This window comes from Chrysoperla carnea, chromosome 3 (genome assembly GCF_905475395.1).
Source record: "Chrysoperla carnea chromosome 3, inChrCarn1.1, whole genome shotgun sequence".
Classification (NCBI taxonomy): Eukaryota; Metazoa; Arthropoda; class Insecta; order Neuroptera; family Chrysopidae; genus Chrysoperla; species Chrysoperla carnea.
The window spans coordinates 35,071,090-35,096,218 of record NC_058339.1 but is presented as its reverse complement, the minus strand read 5'-3'; the positions used below and the strand labels follow the sequence as shown (position 1 = coordinate 35,096,218).

The 25,129-nt window shown below is 28.0% G+C and overlaps 1 protein-coding gene across 2 annotated transcripts in view; it reads left to right on the top strand.

The window, feature by feature from the left end:
* Positions 1-4,177: 4,177 nt before the first annotated feature.
* The window catches only part of LOC123296426 (disco-interacting protein 2), a 112,458-nt gene continuing 91,506 nt past the window's right edge, over positions 4,178-25,129 (top strand). For both annotated transcript variants that reach the window (XM_044877893.1, XM_044877892.1), the window contains exon 1: positions 4,178-6,187. In XM_044877893.1, the coding sequence (XP_044733828.1) occupies positions 4,738-6,187 (1,450 nt within the window). In that variant the 5' untranslated portion in view covers positions 4,178-4,737. The remainder of the gene's footprint in view (positions 6,188-25,129) is intronic.

The following is a 25,129-nucleotide window of genomic DNA, read 5'->3' as shown; positions in this document are numbered from 1 at the left end:
TACTTGTACTTGGATGTTTGGTTTCCAAATTTTAAGGTTTAAAAGAATTTTTGGTAAATATTTCTTGGTTTGTCATAATCATATCTGTTGTATGATTATTACCAATGAGATGTCAATAAAGTTTAGACGCGTGCTGATTTATATTTCTGTCTCTGGCATGCTTACTTTTATCCTTAGTTTCGATTTTGTATTTTTACACTTTAAGAAATGAATGATGCTGGTATATAAGTATAAAGACAGATACGATAGTATGTAGGTCAGCATAAGTAATATTACAGTATTGAAAAAGGATATCCACCAGAAGTATTGTGGATATCGCTAACCAGTGGGTGCCTTGAATTGCACGCCATAACTATCCACAAAAATTTCTTACAGTGTGGAAAGATGTTTTTGTCAATAAATTGTCTTTCGAGTTTAAGTGTAATGTTATGCTTGTTTACTTTTTTGTGTTCAATTTGAATATTTACGAGGTAGTGAAATAAAAATCTCCGTTCTTAGGGAATCAACTAAACCACACAGCGCATGGCAGCTCATCAATTTCTAAAAAAATCAACAATTTAATTCTCCATTCGCCTCAAACGTTTATCAATTTTGATTTCCATCTATGGATGATTCCGAGAGAATGAGATATTTTCATCTGTATAAAAATTGATCTGTATCAAGACTTGAAATTAGCATAAGCGTGACTGCAGCTACTACCGAGACTACGAAACCTACCACTTCCAAGCAGGCAAACTTTGGGCTTTTCTTGCCTTCTAGCGCTCACGCATTTATGATTAACGAATGTAAAATAAGTATAGGCTATGATAAACATTTTTCCGAAAGTATGGGCTCTTTTTTCGGAATAAAAGGCTTTATCACTGAGGAAAAAAAAATAGTTCCCCTTTTTTTGTACACTTTGCATTTTTTTGACGTGAAATAAGAGAAATAAGCTTTTCACTTTTCTCGAAAACTATGAAATCGATTTTAAGAAAATATTATCTAATTCAGTTTTAAAATCAATTTTTGTCAAATGTATTCTATTTTCAAAAAAGTATTTGAAAACAGAAAAACGCTTCGCTTCAATTCATTCAATAAGCATTCAATGGACATATTGAATTCCAAAAAAATTATTATTTATATATATTTCATAACTTTTCTTTAGATAAACTATATAGTATTGGTTCTAAACATAGATTAAATTTTAATTTACAAAAGAATAATTTTTGTTGAAATATACATAATAAAATAATTAAGTAATATTTTGATTTATTGATAATTTAAAACTACATTCCTTTCCACTTCAAATATTCAATCAATTGTTTGTTATAGGTACATTAAATACATTGAATTATGCAAAAATATCAAATACAATTCAATCAGTATCAAGTATAGGTTATATTGTTATTATTATTATTATTATTATTATATTGGCTTATAGATTATTATTAGGTACCGTTCAACATTCTTTCAAAAATTTAAAATTTAAAATAATATACATGGTGTATGATTTGTGGTAGTTTAATAAAAGTTAGTTTTGTAAGGATTTCTACAATGTGTCACAAAAAGTCTGAAGGTGTTTTAAGAGGTCATCCCTATATATTATAAATGCGAAAGTAAGGATTTGGCTCGATTTTTTGCAATTTTCTTAAAGGTCGTGACAGTTTTTTTGTTCCGGAATTTGATAAAACTCAGTTTATAAGGTAATTTTGACACACAAATTAAAATAATCAGGTTTATTTAACGATTGAGCGGATAATTTCTGAGAAAAACGATATTTTGAATCAATTTTTGAAATTATCTTGAAATGTGTTCCTCCAATTGTTAAATGAACGATTTTTGTGTTTTTTGGGTCAAAATTATCTTATATACTGAGTTTAATCGAAATCAGAAACCAAAAATTTGTCTCGATTTTTTGCCATTTTCTTAAGGGCAAGTACCCCTTACAAAAAAATCGTGAAAAATTTTTGTCCCAGAATTAGATAAAACTCAGTTTATAAGATAAACTGGGATGACCTTTTGAGCCCAAAAATTATAAAATCAGGTTTATTAAACGATTTCACACAACATTTATGGCTCGGTAAGGAACGTCTTTTGAAGCAATAAGAAAATTTTAGGACAAAAGCCCATTCTTCTATATACTACTCCTATGAAAGTAATACTTTAAGATAGCCGAAGTTATTATGGTATTGTCACAATCATCATCATTTATCACTTACCAACTACTGAGCATTTTGGGTACTGATAATTTACTATTGTTTCAAATAAGTATATTTCTTATTTTTTAATAATAAATTGAAATCTGATGCTCTCTATCCGACACGTCTATGGTTACCTTTCTTTCATGATACCATACTGTATATATTCATTTGTTTTATAACGTATCTTTTCATGTGTGCTTCATATTATTATTTTACTCTTTGGTGAAGAAATTCCCTCTGATTATGTTAATAAAATGTTTACATTGTTGGTTTGTTATGTTCTGTTGTTATATATTGTTCTTGTTTAAAATGTTATCATCGTTTGTTTGTTTTCGTTCTTGATGTTGTTATTGTTGTTGTTTATGTATATATGTGTATGTATTCTTCTTACTACCTTACTAAACATATCATGTTGCATTGTAGCCGTTAAATAATGGTAGTAATCCGTTGAGGTAGTCATCATGATTCTATGCAATGTATTATGTTGTAATATATTTATACCGAGTGTTTTGTATATAATTTACCACTTTACCTCTAAGGTATTAAACTAACTTATCTCACTGTCAGAAAAAATGCTACAGTTAAAACATTCTAAGCGTACTCATCATATGTTATGTTATAATAGTAACACTTAGAATGTTTTAAAACGAGCATTTTTTCTGACATTGAGTATACATTTATTAAAACTTATTTGCAAGAGTTAAAATATTTGTGTGGGCATAGATCATAAAAAAAGTCTAAAACAAAATAAATAATTAATAAAATAAAAAACCCGACTGCGTTTAACAAAATCTGAAAAGAAAGAAGCAAGTTGAGCAGTTTACATAACGGCTTAAACAGTCGGGGCCCATTTAAATCTAGACTGGCTCAAATGTTTCCTATAATGTCCCCTGATTGTTAAGGTGTCTATGTAAACTACTGGACTTGTTTCTTTCTTTTCAGATTTTATTTAACGTCGAGTTTTTGATTGTTTAATTTTTTATTAGTACTTATGAACGCGACAAAATTTTAATTTCCTTCTGTTTAAAATTGATGAATATCTGACAACTTTTGCTTGGCACTCTATATACAAATTTGAATAGCCTTTTCCCAGTGTTGTTACACTACATTAGTGCTACGCTCGCACAAATTTTTGACTTGTGGCAAGTAAGTGGATCTACCAGGTAATGACCTAGTCACTAGACGAAGTATACCGGAAGATGGTTTACACAAATCTAAACGAAATTTTCGTATGAAAAATCAACGTCGGATAGAGGGGGGGGGGGTCTATGAGTAAATACTAATGATAAAATGACAACTGGAATAAAAACACACTGTAAAGAACTGCATTAACAAATCCAAGTATAACACAGTAAACATATCATGTTATTTTAATCAAACTATCGAAAATACTGTTTACTTTACTTTGATAATAAATTATTGGTTTGATATTTTAATATTTGTTTTTTGAAAATTATTTAAAACGAATAAGTATCAATTTTTAATTAAAAAATGTTAATAAAAAATAAGAAATATTAATAAACTTAACAAGTTGATCAGGAATTTTTTTCGTAATCTAAATAACTTATACTATTATCTAAAAGACAAATTTTAGAGCTTATCCCGATAATTATTTAGGATACATGGAGCCACAATAATTCTCTTCTACAAAAGCACCTAAATGACATTGACATATGCCCTATAATGGTTGTTACCAGATGTAGGAAAAACTCTAAAAAACAGTAAACAACTTTAAATCAAGTATTTGTAGTTTTAATTATTGTGAAGCATCATTTATAAAAAGTGAGCTTTACGTATATCGTAACATTCCAAGGAAAATTTTTCAATTTTCCATTCCTTTTTATTAATTTTGTATTCTTTTTCTCTTAAAATATACAGAAATAAATATGGAAAATCGAAAAATTCTAACCAATATAATGATGGGTACTTGACCAAAAAATCACCACACAACATGAAACCGATCACATTTGAAAATATCCGTCGCCTTATGGGTGGCGGACGAAAGAAAAAAGAAAAGGAATCATCATTCAAACGTAGTGATTCATTTAAACGAATTTCCATTCGTAAAAATTATTTGGATCGAGGTGGTAAGAAAAAGCATCATCAGAAACAATTGGAAGCACTTTGCGATGATCCTCATGAGATTACAGCAATTGTTAAACCAATTGTGAGTATTGTACAAGAAGTACCTGAAGAAGATTTACCGACTACTTCAAGCAAAAATAATGGAAGTAGCAGTAACCTTCACTCGGTTGTGGAACCGCAACCTAAAATTGTTCCCTACGGACAATGGTTAAAAGGAGTTAAGGTTGCGGAAAATAAACCAAAAGTTTCAACGGTGAAAGGTGCTGAACGAACGGTTATTTACATACCAGCGGCAGATGAGGAAGAACATTTAACTTCTTTAAGTGTGCCTCAACAACCGGCTTCGGTTGTAACAGTTACAACAAATGGCAGTGATAAACAACATTTCAATTCGGATAAAAATAATCTAAGTCGAAAAGTTAGTAATGACTCAGCGGTTGAACTCTTTCCCTGGGGTGATTCCATCGAAGTTATGAAGTTAAACAAATCACCCACATTTCGACGACGAAATCGGCCAACAACGTCTTCAAGTTCGGTGCTATTTTCAGAAGCGTCAGGTGGCAATGATGAAATGTGTTCGTTAAGTGTTAGTCTAGGTCGAATTTGGATGGATGCTCCTATGGTAATGTCACCTCGAAGTTTAGAATTACCACGATCGTCATCTCAATCGAATGAAACAACCATACATCACTCTTTAGACAGTGGACTAAAAGAAAGGCGTGATGATCCTTTAATAAATAGATTACAAACTCATTACCCAAAGAAATCATCCACGAATAGTTCTTCAGGTGCCGTAAGTCGAACGTTGTCTTCGAGTACACAAAACAGTGAAACTAAAACCACATCCTCGAATATGTTTTCGAGTAAAGATTCAGGGTTCTCGTTTTCAATTTCCATTCCAAAATTAACGGATTCGTCTTCCAGTAATGTACCATCATCATCTAGTCGGGGTGGCTTCTTTCGTAGTAAACGACCGAAACCGAAATTATCGGTTAGTCGTGATGGTTACTTTAAACGAACGAGTATGGTAATTGAAAGTAAAACTGATTTTAATAAACGAACCAGTAATCGTAGCAAAAAAGGAAATCGTAATTCTGGGCGATCGTTTAAAAAGAAAGTCATTCCCCCACGAACCGATTTATATCAAGTCATTGTAAATCGACCACCTCGATGTTTGAAAAATTTAAAATTAGATCCTATGATATTTGTACCACCAGAAAAACGTAAAACTTCCATACGAAAGAAACAATCATTTAAATTGACAGTTCGAGAAATTCGTGAGTATCGTAAAGAAGAAGAAACAGAATCACAACCTAATTACGAAACGCTAAATTCTAGTTTATATGAAAGTATAGCGGGAGATTTCTATGATAATGTCCCATCGGAAACTATGTCTGGTCGAAAATCACGAATCGATAATATTAGCTTAAGTAAAGATGAAGAAATTTATAACTTCTCATCAGAACGTTCTGAAATTATCGAAACTAAATCGAATGTGGAGAATTCGACGAAAGAAAAAGTTTTCGATGAAGATGATAGTAACATTACAAGTGATTTTTATTCGAATGGTAAAAAGTGTAGTTTACGTGAATTCTTTGTTGCGGATATTCAACCACCTTCAACGTCCTCAAAAACCCAACAAACTGATAGTGTTAGTGATTGTGATGAATCGCGTTCATCGGATAATGTATCAACGTCATCCAGTAATTATGAACCAGAGGAAGATGATGATAGTGATGTGTTATTAGATTATAGTGATATTGAATGTGTACCATTAGGTGTATCACCAGTACCGAAAAAACGACCTGTACGTCGAAGAAAATCAGCGTTATCACAAAAACGAGCTGTTTCTTATGTTGCACGACCTGGGATTTATCGTACACCATCAACTTTACGATATAGTAAAAGTAAAAAGAATAAAGGTAAACACTTATTTTGTTTTCAGTCGAGCTTTTGATATTTTAAATTATTTATTTAATTTACGACTTACGATAACGATATTAAATTTTTATAAGCACCTTATTATTCCTAATTATTTGAATACCCTACTCGATAGATTTGGTTAATTTTTTTAACTAACGTATTAGGTACTATTTTGCACCGAATAAAGCGCCATTTCGTATTTTTTCCTATCTAAGATCGCTTGGATTTTTAATACGAGTATAACGATACCTTAATTGACCATCAAGTCGTTCGGAAAATACTAGGTGAAAAGAAATTTACAAACAAATATTCATACATATATACTAGATACACGCGAAAAACATAACCACTCTTTGCCAGTTGGGTAAAAATATATAATTTTCAACTCGACTGTCCAAATTATACTTATTCTATTAAAGTACAAAATAAAAATGATCAAATATGCTTTATTCTGGTGGATTTTTGGCACTTGGAAACCTTTGGCTGCAGTTGATCCGGCCCTAGGCTGACAAATCTACTATAATTTCTTTTACTTTATTACAAATAATTTTTTTTATTAGAATAGTTATTATTAAACTAAAAATTAAGAAATCTAGGTGACAATTTTTTACTTGAAATTATATTTAGCAATTTTTGTTACAATCGTTAATTCAAACACCTTAAAAAAATTTAGATCAAATTATGTGATATTTTTAATGAATTTAATTACACTATTAGACGATATTATGGGTATCTATCTATCTCTAGATATTAGATACAATTTAATGGTAAAAATTAAATGTATTTAAAAAATTTTTATATAAATTCGATTCGGCCAACTGTAAATATATTTTTTAACAATATTACTTTGTTAAAAATTATCACATTTATTTAAAAAAAAAAAAAAATTAAGTTGTGTACTCACTTGTGACTTCCGTTTATTATTGATATGATGTAATTTTTTTTGACTTTTTCGTAAAATACAGGTGATTTGACTCTATTGGTTTTAAGATTGTTCATCGTTTACAGTTAGTGCGCATACGCTGGCATTTTTAACAATCTCCAAAAAAATCTATTAAGATCAAATTAGATGATATTGGAATTATTTGATATTGCCAAAACATGAATTGATATCCTATTTAGCATCTAGAGGTAATTGGCAGTTACAGTTTTACCTTTAACATTTTAAAATAACTAAGTCACTGGACGACTGACTCAATTCGACCATAATGTCAGCTTAAGGTCTGCCTTGCGAGAGAGAATTTGGGTTTATGAACACAATCAAAGAATATCAATTTTCTGCGGCTCTTACATTGATTTTAATGTTGCCATTAATTGACAGTGTTTGTACAGAGTAGGGAAATCATATTAGTGTACGTATTGTGTTATTAGTTTTATATTATATTCGAGGATCAAGTATTTCTAAGATGAGAAAAATTAGAGTAAGTTAAACAGAGAATTTGCCAAATTTAGAACCAAAAAACATCAATTGTTTACTTAGGCCTTCATTTTATAATGCTAAAAAATAACTTTGCAAGAAAACATTGCAAAATTTGCATATTAATTATAATTTACTTTGGAAGTCGTCGTTAATCAATATTTTCTCATGTATTTATGTTAAATTAACAAGACGGAAGTCGTGTTCGATGTAATATGCCTTATTAATTTGTTTATATATTTTAATGAATTGTAAACATGCATTTTTTTATGTACGTACTTAAATAATATATTAAAAAAAGTTTGTCCGAATTTCATTTAATTGAAGTTCAAGAAACGGTTTTGTACACAAATAAACATATATAAGTATTAAATATTAAGATAAATTTTTTAAATCATTTAATTTGAATGAAAGGTTGCAATAATAATAATAATTTATTATTTAATTGGTAATTATTTAAATGTAATAGAAAGCAACACATTAATTGCATATATCTTAGGGCTTATTTTATTTTGAACCAATAATATTTCACCTTCTATATTTAAATTGTTAAAAAATAAACAAATTCAAGCTAAAAATAAATTAGACTTAAAAGAATCTGATTAGAGTAATATATGCACAATATATTCCAACAGATAGTTGCCATGCAGATAATAAAGGAAGAAAAAAACAACTTTTAACAAAAAGAAAACCGACTTCAAAAGAAAAACTTTTAAAAAACAAATTAATATGCACTAAAATGAAAAAAAATATATTGTAGTTAAAATTATTGTTATTTTTGGAGTCGGCGTCAGCCAAGGAAACAACTCTGATAGAAAAGTTTGCTTCATTAGCTTGGCTGACACCTACTCCAAAAATAACAATAATTTTAATATACTTTCGTTATTTTTTTACTTTTTAGTGCATATTCATTTGTTTTGGAAAAGTTTTTCTTTGAAGCCGGCTTTCTTTTTGTTAAAAGTTTTTTTGTTGTTGTGATTTTTAATAAATCTAAAGTACACTAACTAATTTGTCACTAAAAAATGAATCATCGAAATCGGTTGGCGTGGTATTGAGTAATTCGTCCTCTTGTCGTGCATACTTAATGCGAATTTAAGACTTTTATGGTTTTCTTATTTATGTCGTTGCTAGAACTGGACAAAAATGAAATGGGACCACACGGGAAACATCAGCTTTCAAATCATCAAAATCGGTTCATCCAGTCGAAAGTTCTGAGGAAAGTTCTGAACACACATAGAAAAAAAAAATAAACAGTCGAATTGATAACCTCATCCTTTTTTGGTTAAAGTCGGTTATTAATAGTAATGGTTGTAAAATTGAAATGAGGCAGAATAGCGTATGAGACAAAAATTAGAATACGATAAAAAGCGTTACGTAGTTTATGGATGACCACTATGTTTTCGAATAATTGAAATTTTTTAAACTGCCTTTTAAATTTTCAAATTAACGTTATGATTCCTCTCTTATTTTCTGCAACACAGTGAATGCAATCTAATGCATTATCTGAATGTATTTTAAGATACTTAAAGTACGTATATTTATCTACCTTTTCCATTTGCCTTCTGCAACAAAAGTTACAGAAAGTTCTCATTTAAAGAAAATAGCACAGTCATACCAATAAATTTTCAGTAGATTTAAACTAGTTTACATAATAGAAACGCATATTTATAACAACTATGAAGCCATATATACTTAATAATAGGAAATCGGTTGTTATTGACATGAATTATATCAAATTTTCAATCAATTATGAAATGGTAAATATAAATTTCAATTATAATAATTAATTAGAAATCACAAATATTGTTGTATAATCAAATAAACAAGTTGTTTGTCTGATTTTGATGACATCCTTCTTGCATATTTCAACCAATATATGTAATTTTTTTATCCGGTGAAAATAGAAAATAAAAGTTTTTTTTAAAGTAATAATTAAATATCTGTATTTTTTTTTATTTTCCGGTTTTAATTTAAAATAAAAAACATAAAAATAGAACTGTATTATTAAGGTAACTTACTAATAGATTATTTGTATCATCAAAGAGAGAATTGAAAGTAGTTGACTTATTTAGAAAAAATAATGCTAATTTAGTTTGTTTTTTTATTCTAGTTAAATTTATTCAATATAACTTGTTTATTTAAACAAAAAAGTAATTGATTTATTGATTGTGTTGTCAATCAATTGTAAATAATTTTATTAGTATTGAAGTATTCATTTGAATATTATTGATGATTTTGTAGGAAATTGCTATTTAAATTATGATTTTTATTGATTTTTAATGTAAATCGATTGAAATAAAAAGTTTAATTATAGCAAACGTTTACCCTTGAAATTTCTACGAAAATGGAAATAATATTTAAAGTGATAGACACACCTTTCTTAGTCTTGTTCTTGGACTTAGCACTCTAAAGCCATGTTGCTCAAACTGTTCCTCCTGCATTTCATTTATTTGGTTTAACGTTTTCTTGCGACTTGGATAAGTAGACTTTTTTTAATTATTTCCTACATCATTGTCAAATAGACTACATCTTTATCAATTTAACAGCCATCGAAAATATCACCGCGGCACACAGTTTTTGCACTTCTGCGATAAAGAGAATAATAAGGTTAGTGTATTGGAGTTAAGTAAACTCAAGTGACAATTTCATACAAAAACGTGTTTTTTTTATCGATTTAAAATTAAAAATGTTTCCTTTTTTAGTGTAGTAAAACGACTTTTTATTTCGAGAAACAACAAAACAAACAAACATGTTCTTTGTTTCAAAAACAAAATTATCTATTAGTTATCTTATTCATGTCTTTTACTGCCCTAATTTCAAATCGAATAAATTTTGAATGCTGTTTTCATCGATATTCGAAAATTATATCTATTTCACGTTGTTTTACCGATATAGAAAACGATTTAACCGCATGGGGAGCAGAAATAAAATAAATTCGCCTTGTTGTATGTGTCCATATTCCGGAAATTAGAGCATAATTATATGAACGAGATAATTCTACAATATTAAATCCAATAAACATACAATTAATAATTATATACATTTAATGCTAACAACAGACAGTCATGCATATATATATTCATGCATAGCTTAGATGCGTGTTATGTATACATAATTTTAATATGTACTAAGAACTCCAAAAATATTATTAAGTTAAATTCGAGAAATATCCGGTAATGTCCATTTTATTTTAAAATAACGTTTTGAGACTGAAAGTCCAGATTGAGTTTTTACATATTTTCATTCCATAAGCCAAGTTTTATTTTTTTTACCTAGCAGATCTTATATGCCATTTTTTCTGGTTACCCACTATGTTAATTTTTATACTTTCGACGTAATTAAATTGCATTTAATACCCAAGTTTTCTTGTAAGATCACATTATTAAATGACGGCTTATTAAAAATGATTTTCGTAAAAGGTACAGCCAATAAGCCTCCATCTATCCTCGAAACAAAATTTTCTTAAAATCAAGTAGGTTATCTTTAACCTTTCGTGTCGAATAACGTGAGTAATCCTGTAATGATGGTAGCATGCACTTATACAAATCAAGGAAACTTGTTTCCAGATTCTAATTTATGTATGTGATTGATTACCACTTTTCTTTTTCATCTATGCAAAGTCCTTTGCAGATATAACCCTTCCTTCACAATTAGAGAAACCTTTTGTAATATAATAGATTTTGTTTAGCATAATATTTGACATGTACGGTTCAGTTGTTGGTTGTTTGAATTCGTATAATCAGGGTTGGTTACACACACATTTAGGAGGCATTATAATATATGTTACATAAATGACATATGTCACATTATCATATTATAAAGGTAGATTTAGTATGTGTTTAAAATAGTGTGTGCTATGTTAATGTTGTGTACGTATCACGTGTGGGAATGCTTATATATAACCAATGTATACTTACATATACAATATTACTATTATTATTAATTGATAAAGGTGTGGACTTGTGAATTTATAGATATGGTTACAGTATTGGAGGAGATATTGGATGCTGTTTTATCGTGTTGTACTTTTTATACAGGTTGAAACATATAGATTATAAAGACAGTGAATGTTGAAATTATCATAAATTGAAAATTTCTTAGAGCCTTTTCAAATGTCAAACGTTTACTAAATTTTTCTATATGGGTAGCATTTACAACAGGCATGGGCAAACGTGACTTACAGAAGTCCCTCAGACTTCTCTAACTAAAATACGAGTAAGACAGTGACAACCAAAAATATGAGTAAGACAGAGAGACAACTTTTTTTTCTAGCTATATCATTACTATTGGAGAAACTGAGATAGGTAGAAGATTCTTATACCCGTCTCGTTTCCTACTCTATGAATAATGCGGACTTGGATAAAGAGGTACACAATAAAGTTATAACAATGCTGACTTCGACTAACAATAACTCGCCCATGCCTGATTTACAATGTTTATAGTTACAGTTATCGCCTGTAATCTGACCATGCCCCTAAAGATCCTTATTTTAATATCCATTAAACACGTATTTAAATTGTTACAATTATATTTGTGTGATTTCTTTTAAATGGATTGAAAATGTTAATTTGCTCTTTAAAAGAAATCTTATTGTTGCACCTCCAAAGCCTTAATATTGCAGTACTAGCTGTAAACCACTCCCTCCGCTGTGCAATTTCAATTAAAATTAAAGCTTATTGTGTTATAACCTTTACTTCATATGCAGTCACATATCCTCTTTATCACTTATCCTCTTTATTTTGACAATTTCGTCGACTTTATCATTTTGATGCGGAACCCTACTTTTAGAGCAAGAGCCCTAGCTGTAACTTGCCACGCTTCGCTGTGGTACATTATGGTTGCATAGAAATAGATGAGAAGTATCTAGCAAATTATATGAAATTTGATAATCCCCCGCTAAAAGAGTTCGCAAACTTTTAAACAGCTTAACTAACTTTCATGTAACTTACAGTTTTTCAATGCACACATCATGCCCTTTTATTATTTGATATCAGATTTGGGTATATTTGAAAATTTTCGATTGTTCATCCCTACTTTCACCCCTGCCCCATATTCTCTTGCGCCGGGGTTTATTACAAAAGGTAAACAAGGTAAAATTTAAACAAATGGTAAAAATACACTAGTATTGATAGTCAAGAAATGTATCCACATTTCGTCACCATCACTTACGCTCAAAAGGTGTTGATCGATACGCAAAAAACAAATTCGATTCTCGTCCAGATTATGTATTCGTATCATGTATTGATGTCAATAAATTTAGTTTGAATATTTATGAAGAAAAAGTGAATCTGGTGTAAAATAACATACATCTCTTTATACAGAAACTCATCTCTTGACACTTCTTTAAAATGATTCTCATCTGCATTTATAGATGTTTTATGAGGAAATTATATGTATTTATTAGTAATTATTACATTTTTTACAAATAATTACAAGTGATTAAATTAAAATATCATTTGTTTTTAATTTTAAATCTTGTATGGAAACTTGAAAATTTCTTAAATTTTATGATAATTTGGATGTCGTCAGTAAGTAAGCTTCTGAATACAAAAACTGTAAATATAGCTCCTAAAAAAGTGAAAATAATACCTATAATAGTGTTAATTACTTAAATAATGCACATAGTTGGGTATGAATGTTTGAACTATCTATATTTACTGAGATTGTTAAATACATATTTATACCATGCATTTATGTAATATGCAAGGTATATTAAGTTTAGTCCTCAGTTTGTAACGCTTAAAAATATTGATGGTACGAACAAAATTTTGGTATTGGTGTATATAAAATCACCTAATAAATCACCTAATTAGTTCATTTTCGGTTCTATCCGTCTATCCGTCTGTCTGCTAACACGATAGCTCAAAAATGAAAAAATATATTGAGCTGAAATTTTTACAGCGTACTCATGACGTAAAAAGTGAGTCGAGTTCGTAAATGAGCAACATAGGTCAATTGGGTCTTGAGTTCGTAGGACCCATTTTGTAAACCGTTAGAGATAGAACAAAAGTTTAAAAGTAAAAATATTCCTTATAAAAAATAACCAACTTTTGTTTGAAACATTTTTTCGTAAACATCACTATTTACCCGTGAGGGCGCAAATTAATCGTAAATTGTATAGTATGTATTATATAGGAATATCAGTTATGTATGTGTGACATGTATTTATGTGTGATGTGATAGAGTAATCAACACTGTCTATGGATGATATTTCTACAATTAACTCAGTCAATTGTTTGTTCTCACTTGTTTTATTAAGAATTTAATAATTTAATTTTTATAGATCCTTAGCCTTCGAGTTAGCTCCTACGCGAACTCAAAATCACTTTTTATTTGTAAATAACGCAGTATAATTTTAGCTCCTATCTCTTTTCTTTTTTGTGTAATTGTGTACTTGGTAAACAGTAGGTATTTAGAAAATTTTGTTTCCTCGATCAAAATTTCTCAACGATACTATGTGTTTCCTTTGAAATAGCCAAAACTTTGTTAAGAAATTTTTAACTGGACAAATTGCGAATATTTTGTGCAATTCTACACAAAAATATTAAAATTGAGCTAAAATTACTAATAAAAAACGTTTTACATCACATTTTCAGTGTTTTTAAAGGAATTATTGTACAAATCGGAAACGGAAAGAGAATTGCACGTTAAAAAGTCTGAAATATTTAAAATACCCATGAAAATTTCATTGAAATTAATATTGTTTGTTTTTATATACATCTAATATGATTCATTGTTATGATTTTTAAAACACAATAGCACCTGTTGAATGCTATGTGTACAGTCTCGCCTAAATACATACATTCCAATGCAATTTTTGCAATGAATTCATTGTATTATCAAAGAATTTTTTCATTGAGTTCCGATTATCGAGACTCTACTGTAAAATATTTAGAACAAAAGTTATAGATAATCAAAGATACAACACCATACACTCATACAGTTCTACATTGAATAAGAAAGATAGATCTTTTTAAAAGTAAAGTAATAAATCGTGACTACGATGGTTATGTGTTGCTTGTGCCCATAATATTGTAACATCCATCGCAATGTCGTTTTGTTAGTTTGTCGTCGTATCACACAATTACAGTTCACTAAAGGTAATAATATATTTAATGCTTATATACTTATACTAAGTATTTAGTTACCTCACTTTCTCTTTAAATGATTGATGATATTCCACTCATTACAATAAATATATATCACAGTTGCTATCATAATGTATATAAAATGTTGCGAATTTTTTATAGTACTGACAACGAAATATTCCAATTTTCAAAACAAAGAAGTTTGAACTCCTTCCTTCATTCATAAAAAGGCAGATTCCAATCTTGGTTCGATCCAGCGGCTTATCTTCTCAAGCGTATGTTGAGTCAGTTATAAGCCTCTGAAGAATTATTATTATAATTTGACGAATTTGATTAAACGGGTACCCTTTTGAAAGATGTGAATTTTATTTGGATCGATTTTAGTCCGTATCTCAAAAACTATTCGACTAGTCATCAAATAAATACACCGTTTTTTGTACTTTTTGGGTCAAAATTACCTCATATAACGAGTTTCATCGAAATTGGAGATAAAAAAAATTTTTCGATTCTGCAATTTTTTTAAGGGGTACGTACCCTTTGAAAAATCGAAAAAATCGGGAAAAAAATTTTGTTTTGGAATTTGATAAAACCCGGTGGATGGGGTAATTTTGATCCAAAAAGTATAAAAATCAGGTTATTTTAATGATTGGATGCAGAGTTTCTGAGATATCGCAATATTTGGATCGATTTTAGTTCGTATCTCAAAAACTAATCAACCAGTCAACAAATGCACCCGATTTTTGTACTTCTTGGGTCAAAATTATCTTATATACTGAGTTTTATCGAAATTGAAGATAACAAAATTTTTTCGATTTTTTGCAATTTTTTTAAGGAATACCCCTTTGAAAAAATAGAGAAAATGGGGAAAAAATTTTTTTGGAATTTGATGAAACTCAGTGGTGGGGGTAATTTTGATCCAAAAATTATACAAATCAGGTTAATTTATTGATTGGACCTATAGAAAGTTACAATGTCAGCGAGTATTATAGGCAAAACTTCAGAATTCCCCACTGAAAAATTAAAATCCATAAAATTGTGAAAAAAATTGAGGATAAGTGAGGGCTATAACGTGATTGTCTTTGTTGTAAAAAGGAAAAATTGCCCGGCAAGGCGGGCGCGTATCTGCTAGTAACAAATAATAATAATACTATGATTTTAATATAACTTACATTAAGTAAACTTTTAAAGTGCTCTTAAAAATTATTTTATTTATTTCCACTTTTTATTGAATACGTAAAAATAAATAAAAGTTTTTATTCCTTTAATATTATTATTTATCGCTTTTTATTATATTCTTGCAATTATTATATAATTGAAATCGATGTGAAATTGTCTTGACAGCGCAACATAACACGGTACAGAGTCGCGGCATATTATATTTCTTTAAAAGAAATTAATTATTTATAATATTTCTTATAAATCTTTTCACCTACACAATAATATAAAAACATATTTAATAATAATAATAATATTATTTTTAAATCTTTTTTAATTGTTTACCAAAATCATTGTTTATTGGTAATTAATGAAAGTTATTGGTCATTGTTTTATGTAAAAGTAATTTATTAGTACACTTTCTCAAGTGTGTATTGTCGAGATTTGTATACGCATGATTTGTTTGGATTAAAACATAAATTTAAAAAAAAACACAAATGAAATTACTTTACAGATGTCAGAAATATTATTTTTGAGTTTATAAGACAACACAATTATTGTTGTATTGAATTGAGAGGTAATTTATAATTTGGTACGTTTTTTAATTTTAACTAAATTACCGTATACGTAATTTATTTATATCCGATACGAATTTCTGTCTCTTTTGTATTATATATCCCGTCCAAGTGCATAGTAAATTTCAGTTTTCCTTTTATATAGTCGAGTTTTTTAATTTTAATTGATGGATCATTTTCCTTACATTTGCAAAAATTATTTACGAGTACGTGTTTTCGCTTGCGTTATTTTCATCAAGCAATGCCAATTATTCAAAACGATTACATTCAAGACACCACCATGCTTGCACCACCAAAGATAATGCCTTCTAGTTATTAGTTAGCCGTACTTTACTCATAATAATAGCCGTACTTTACTGTTTAATACCTTATTTAATTCTCAATAATTTTATATAATATCGAAATGAATTTGCTAGGGTAAAATCTTATGATTTCGCGTCAGCAACATGTTATGAATATAGTTACAGATATAACACCATAACCTAGAGAAATGACTCGACAAAACGGCACTTATGTAATAACAATTAAAGTTGCAAAATTAACTATTAACAAAGTGATTCCGATCTTTGATAACTTCTGATTACTGTTCATAGATGGCATTTATGATAGTTTTATATACACTCGTTAATAATTTCAATTTACAAATTGAATTTAATTTGATTGAAGAAATTTCAAGTGTTCATAGTATAATTAATTAAAAATTAAATACAAAAAAATCACAGTTATTCCAAAGTTTTAAGTTTTCTCTTCTTTCGACAGTCTCCATGGCTGACTTTTTTTTTTATACAACAGAGTATTATATATATTTGCCTGTGTGATAGATAAAAAAAAGAATGAAACGTGTCATAGGACACCCGGTAGGATCTAAATCTCTTAACGTGGATGGGATTTATACCTGATGGCAAGAGGAATTGATTTTTCCTTATCAAATGATACGCCAAAATTTTTATATTCACTTCTTGATCAACTTGAATTCCAAATTCAAGTTTACTTTAGGTCATACGTCATTCTTTTATCAAAATTGTTAAGAAAGTTTTATCATTTCGTTGAATGATAAAACGTTTCGTTGAATAAAAGTCATATATTTCAAAGATAAATATTTACAAATGATAATATAAATAAAAGCAGACATTTATTCCTTATCTAAGTATTTTAATCTAAATCAAAATACTTATATGCAATTTTTGATTAATAATCTTATATTTTATTGATACGATAAAATAATAATAATAATAATGTATTTTAAATGATAATTTCTGATGACTAATCATTGTTTAATTATAATATAATGACTCATTTATAACTAAGTGTCGGTCAATTTCTGTTTTAATTTTAAAATATTGACTGTTTGAATTGAAATATCCAGTTTAGCTGTCACACCTTAACGTTTAATTTAAAACTCATTTTGAAAATCGTTATTATTTTTCATAAATATCATTATCATTTATTACAGTTTGTTTTATAGAGTCGAATTAATCATAAGCAAATAATACATGGTAGTGTCTCTGGAACGTAAAATAATAATTATTTGAAAAATCTTTTTTTTTGTTGAAACTCACTTATCGTAAGTTTTGATATAATTATAACCAATTAAAACAAGTGAAATTTAAAAAACCCACGACAATATTTTCGGATATGCAACCCTAAGCCCGCACTTGAAACTTATCAAAGAACACTCTCCATTAAATTACCTTTCAAACGAAACAAAGATAATCAAAATTGGTTCATCCGTTTAGACGCTATGATTTCACAGACAGGCAGACAGACACACACACATAGCGGTACAACTTATAACACCCCCAAAACTATATTTCGAATTAACAAAGCGATATTTTACTGGATAAGTTGGGATTCTTTTTAAACAACAATTTGACTGCAATTTTTAGTGGTGAATGGCTTAGTCACCGTCAATTTTAAATGAATTTGAAAAAGGGTTTAGAATCCGATCTAAGACACTTTTGTTTAACATTTCAACCCACTTTAAAACATATAAGAATTTTTAAAAAAATTTTAAATCGTTCTCTATTTAGGAATTCCCAACAAATTAAATAAAACATTGACCTTAAATGTTAATCCTTATCTATTTATTTAAATAAAAAGATATTTTCTAAAAAAGAGGAACTAATATTTATAAACATTTTCTTTGTTTATGTTTTAATAATTATATTGTGATAATTGATATTAGAATGGTATTATTATTATGTGACAAATGAACTACTTAAATAAGTTAATGATTGATGATAACACAGACATTCACTGATAACAAATAATACATTACATTTACATTTAATTTAGTAATAAAATATGATAAAATAAATGTCATTATTTTTAATTATTTATGTGGTATATGAGTCAACAAAGCATAATTTTTTCTTTAATGTTAATACGGAAACTTCTTTGGTGGTGGTGGATGGTTTATTTGACTGATTAGAGGGATATGTAAACGATAAAAAATGATTCATTTATGATATTTGTGTATGATATGAGCTTTTGAATATTTGTAAATGATGTCAGTACAAATTTATAAATGAACGGCCTATTAAAGACGCAGTATATGATTTTACACCGTTAGTAGAGGATTGGCTAAATCTTACTACCATGTCACTCAAGTGATATCTCCAATAATAATACTATGATCTTTGTCTAGGAGGCTCGGGTTCGCTTTCTGGTATCGGAACCAAAATATGAAGTCTTGAAATAAATCTTCTTCTGGAAGATGAAATCTGGTTGCACGAAATAATAAAATGAAACTTTAAAGTCAGAATTTATTAATCGAATGATAATTGATACAAATTATGTTGTTATGGTAAATGCAACGGCACAACCTTCCTTGTAATATTAATTACTTGAATAATTAATAGCTAACGGAAAGATGTGGCCGTTACAGGGGATAATCCTGATGTCGAATTGGTCATAATACCCATAAAAATGTAAAACTAGACTTGACATGACAAAATTTGAAAGTGAAATTAAAATTGATTAAAAAACGTAGAAGTTATAACAAGTCACAGATTGCATTCAAAGACAGTTTTATCTCGAACATTTTCGAGTCTGGCTATTTTTCAATCAGAAGTCAGAATTTCGATCTTTTATGTTTCGTCATTTCTAACTATTACGTAATTAAGATTAAGAATTTGAATTTATTAACAGAATAAATTTCACAAAATTGAAAAAGTTTGGAATAAGTTTCTCTAAAAAAAACCGAATGTTATTAACAATTTAAAACGCTTTGTAAGATGCATTTCGATTTCGATTCAAACTATTAATACAGCTGACGTTGCGTTCGAAAATAATTTATAAAATTCCCAATTTTCCTGGCCTATTATCATAGTATAATTTTTAGCAAAAAAAATATAGATAAGACAGTTAATGAATTTTTTCAGCAGCCATCATTTGTGGAATTCGAAATCGCAATGGCCCATATAATAATAATTAAATTTATTTTTAGTCGTTTCTTGTGTTTAATATCATTAATTAAAATGTATATGGGATGGTCGACGAGCCATCAAACGCAAATGTATGATATAGAAATTCAATTTAACGCCTTATTAAAGATAGTATTTAACGTAATATCTGGATTAAATGAAAACATACACACACGTTATATGGCTCTAACGACTTGAACACACATCATTAAAAAATGTGACACGACAACATACGTGGAAAAATGTACTAATCACAGCTCGTTATCAACATGACAAAAAAAAATGACCACTATTTAAAACTAATTACACGTGTAACCTAAATTGTATATGAGATAAATTATAAATCTAGGACCAGGCTTGTATTTGATAGTAATTTCAGAACGCACAGTCGCGTATTTGTACCAAATTTCCGGACAATATATAATGAAGGGATTTTGATGCAAAAAATTGATTCAAAAGACATTTAGATGCAAAAGTACCTTCTATTTGGCGAGAATTAAAATTTTTTTTAGTCATATTCTGATTCATCATATTTCTCTTCTAATCCAAATAATTTAATTTTCTTTTCCAATTTATTTAATTAATTTTTCTTCTTAGCCAAATTTTATTTTTCTTATTTCTGGAAAACTGCTTGTTCCTTTTTTTGACTTTTGTCTTAAGCCTTATGACATGACACATAAACAAAAAGCTTTGAGTATGATAAATTTAATGAAAAAAATTACCTTTAATAACAGCAAATATGAATCACAAATATTTAATTATATTAATAGAAACATTAACATTAAATACTATTATTAAAGCACAAACCTTCGTCTTTAATCCAAAAAAATCCTTACTTAATTGCACTAACAAACACAGTAAACGTAAATTGAATGACACGGTAAATCGAGAGCGACAATAATAAAAGCATGCATCCGTAAGAGTAGGTAGATTGCGTCTTACAAAACAGACGGGGGGCGAGGTTGAGGTAACTCAAGTGACCTGTTTGTGATGGAGTGGTTATCTAACTACGCCGAGAAACATGTTTCAATGCAAAACAAAAGAGTTTTCTGACTTTTGTCCGAAAATTTGGGATAAATACTCTTTTCTGTGGAACGGCTGAAACCTAATGTTTTCTTAATTTTTGATGGAATATTATATTTTGAATCATTAAAAAAATCGATATGAAAATTGTCCTAGAGAAAAAAATTATTATAATACGTTCTTAACAACTATTTTCCTTTACATACATTCTAAAATGATCGTCAAATAGTATGCCTGACCCCATGCCTATTATTTAGGAGAAAAAAATTCACATTTATATATTTTTACCAAACAAACTACGACGGTGTATGATGACATAATTTTTGTTACGGAAATGAAACAAAAAAAAATCATTAAGATAAAAAAAACGACTAAATCTTTTTTTAAGAGAAATTAATATCCATTAAAAACAATGATAAAAAAAATTCACAATGATTTGTAAAAAAATTAGAAGATATGAATTTTCGGTGATCAATCATTCGTAAATTGGTTTGATATCACTTTCATGTGTTGAATATTATTCAATTGGCAATTGAATTTTATAAGAATTTGAGGGTACTAATTTCTTAGACTAAATATTTTTAGTTCTTCGATGGAAAATTTCTTCCTGCAAATTTTTACAAATGCCAGTGAATTGCATGAAAAAAAAGAAAAATCATAAAATTTTATCATTTTTGTAGCAAACTCCTAAAATTATTTTTATAATTGTATTTTGCTATTCGAATTATTTTAAAAAGTGACGCATATAATCGTTATATCTTGAGTCACATTTAGTATTAAGTTTTTTCATGCTCGATATTTGAAAAATTTTCTTTCACATATTTATTAGATTTTTTTAATTGTTCATCTGGAACACATGGAAAAGTCAGGGAATTTCATTTTGAAAGAACATTGGCCACCGTGTAACCGATTCGAGGTTTGAACTGAGATACTACTTGGTAGTGTCATCGTTTAAATATCTTAGCCCACTCTGGGGAAATATTGAAAAAACCGTGGAGTTAACTGAATTTGTTGCATATGTGAACCAAAATGATTTTGCTGCGATAAGGATGAAGGAAAAAGATCGTGAAATACAGTGTCAGAAATCAATTTTTTTTTATCGATAATATTAGCCATTATTGTTTCCTTTCCTTCTTGTGTAGAATAGTGCGCTTAGAGGGATTTTATCTGAAATATGTTTAATCTAAATGAAATATTTTTCGAGAGTCACTGGATTAGTTTCATTTTCAAATGAGATTCATGAAAGTTGTGTGAGTGTTTTAAATCAATTCTTTCACTTTACAAATTCGTATTGTTTAAAATAATTTCACACAAAATTTCATATATTTAATAGATATTCTTTGTTAATTGAATTAGCACATATTATTTGATACCATTTAGTTACTAATTACTGTTACTAATTATCGAAAATTCTTTAGATATTAGTGCCAAATATAATAACAACACATTTTATTGTGAGTTTAAAATTTTTTTCTCTTATATATAAAGTACATTGTTTTATAAAAATCACTTTTTAAGAATTTATCAGTACAATAGTCAAGTTCTTGTTAATTTACGAAGATGGAGGTAACAAAATACAAAACAATAGAAATACCTGGGTTAATTTGTAATGGTTTGAATAAAAAACAAAAAATATTACACTTTTTCATTTTTATTATTTTTAACGAGAGATTTTAATTTTTGTTTTGTGGTGTACGTGAGTTTTAAGAAATGAAATTCTATTCAAATCATGTTTTTTTGTTTCTATTTTTTAGCTGTTCCCTAAAGAAAATAATTATTTCATTCACGAGATAATTAAAAAACACAATAATTTTTAGGTTCCTATACCTTTTCTTCAATGCCAGACCACACAATACAATGCGAAAAATTAATTTATAGTCAGTCAAATTCGGTTATAACGACTTGAAATTGATAGGTCTTTACTAAATCTCTATAATAATTAATTTTAATTAGTTTTTCGTAAACCGCACAAAGAATCGACTTGCAATTTATATAGAAGGCGTATTTAAATACTAATTTAATTAACACACATAATTTCAGTTTTTTGGTAGCATTTTCGTTTTGGTTTCAAAACGCCTTAATATGGACTCAAAAAACATAAAATTAATATGCTATAATTCGATTGGACCAGAGGAAAAGCGTTAAAAGTCAATACAAAGTTTTTTCGATAGACAAGCAGAGACTACGAGTTAAAATAAAGTAAAAATAGAAACTTTGACACAAAAATAAAAAAGCTTCAAAATTTATAAGCAGCCCTATATTTTGGAGAGATTTTCGAAGTTAAAATGTAAGATGTTTGAAATTTCTGTAGTAATTATATATTTATGAAAATATAATTAGTCGCAGCATATCCAAAACTCAGTAAACTCTATAATATAATTTACCTCCGACAAAAAACATTATTTATGAACGTGTCAAATTCCAAAACAATTAAAAGGTTTGCTTTAGTAATTAGCAAATCAAATATACATTGATGTTAAATATACATATTTAATATCAATAATACATTATATATCGTTTATACAGGATGACTCAAAATATTTTGACAAACTTTGACCACGAGTTCCTTCCGTCCAAAAAAAACAAAAAAATTGCATATCAAAAATATATTTTTGTGTAATTAGTCTCAAAAATACTTTACTTATCATTATTATATTTCGGATTTAAACATTGCCATCCTGTGTCTCGAAAATGAAAAGTTTAGACCATATGTTCTTATGGACCTTTTTGCTTCTTTCGGTGCAAGGACAAGGACCCATGCCTGAAGTTTGCCTGAGTATTTTTTACTCCCTGTATTATATTGAAAATATATAAATTAAATTTAAATGTTGGATGTTAAATAACATAAATAATACATTTATATATCGAATTAAATGTATAATTTTCAATTAGATTCACCTAATCGAATTCACATTTTTTAAAGTACATATAATAATTATATTTTCATGCTTAATATAACACATAAATATTATTTATGATAATTATATTCATAAATACTGGTGGTATACTGTTTGAGAGTATGTATTATATTGTTATATACGAATCAATGAATCTCCACCTCTCAATATACTATAGTACTATAATAAATAAATAGTTTTATAGTTAAATTGATTAAAAAATTGTTATAATAAATGGGAGATTTTATTTGTAAATCGATAACAACAATTCCATACAAAAACAATTTTTGTTATTATTTATGTCAATAAATCAATTTATTATTGTATGTAATTTGTTGTAAGTGTACTGGAATTAATATCCTTGATTATTTGCTGTTAGTAGTTTAAAATTGCATTCTATGTGGATTTTTAAGCGTAGAGTGTAGTTATAAATAAAAATACTTCTAAATATGCCACGCGCTATTTTTAATGTACCAAAATGGCCTAAAAAGTATAAAATAATTAAATTATTGTTATAATTGTAATGTTATATTTTATGTTAAACAGCGTGGAGTGCTCTTCTTACGATAATAGGTACCATTCGCTTTTTAAAATTAAATTGTCTCCAATTAAACTGTGTAAATAGGGACGTAAGTTTATGACCCAAAAGATTCCATACTCATTGGTTTTTTTATGTGTAGAATTTTGAAATAACACAGCCCACCCAATAGGCAGATTTACACTATTTAAATTTGGCAAGATAAACTACCTTCTGGATTGAATTTCTGAATTCTATATATAGGACCCAAAAAAAAGTAGCAATGATAAAAGTTTTCCGTTTCATTTAAAATAACGGTTTCCGTTCATTTAAAATAAATAAGTCAGAGTTCTTTTTTTTATATATTATATCATTTAAAGAAATGAGGGATTTTTTTTGCGTTTTATCGATTATAATTTGTTGTAATAATTTGAATCATTTATTTGCAAGTAAATAACTTTCTTTATCCCATGTATTTTATTTTTAATTTAAATGACATAAAATATAAATTTTAAAATGTAAAACTCTTGATGTTTATTTCATGACATAAACTTTGTTTTGTCAATTAAGTAAGAATTATTGGTTAAACCCATTTTCAATTTTATAAATAAATTATCTTACATCATATTTAATATACAAGGTTTATGTACAAGAAAATTACATTTCCATAATTGTCCATCGTTTTTTTACTAATTTACTAATATTTTCTTTTTTTCATTTCAGGTAAGAACAGTTTTATAACAACTCACGTCGAATAATATTTTACTGAAGGTTTGTGTGGGTTTAATATTTTATTGCATTAAAAAATATTTTTGATTCGTTATTTTATAATTAATTGATCCAT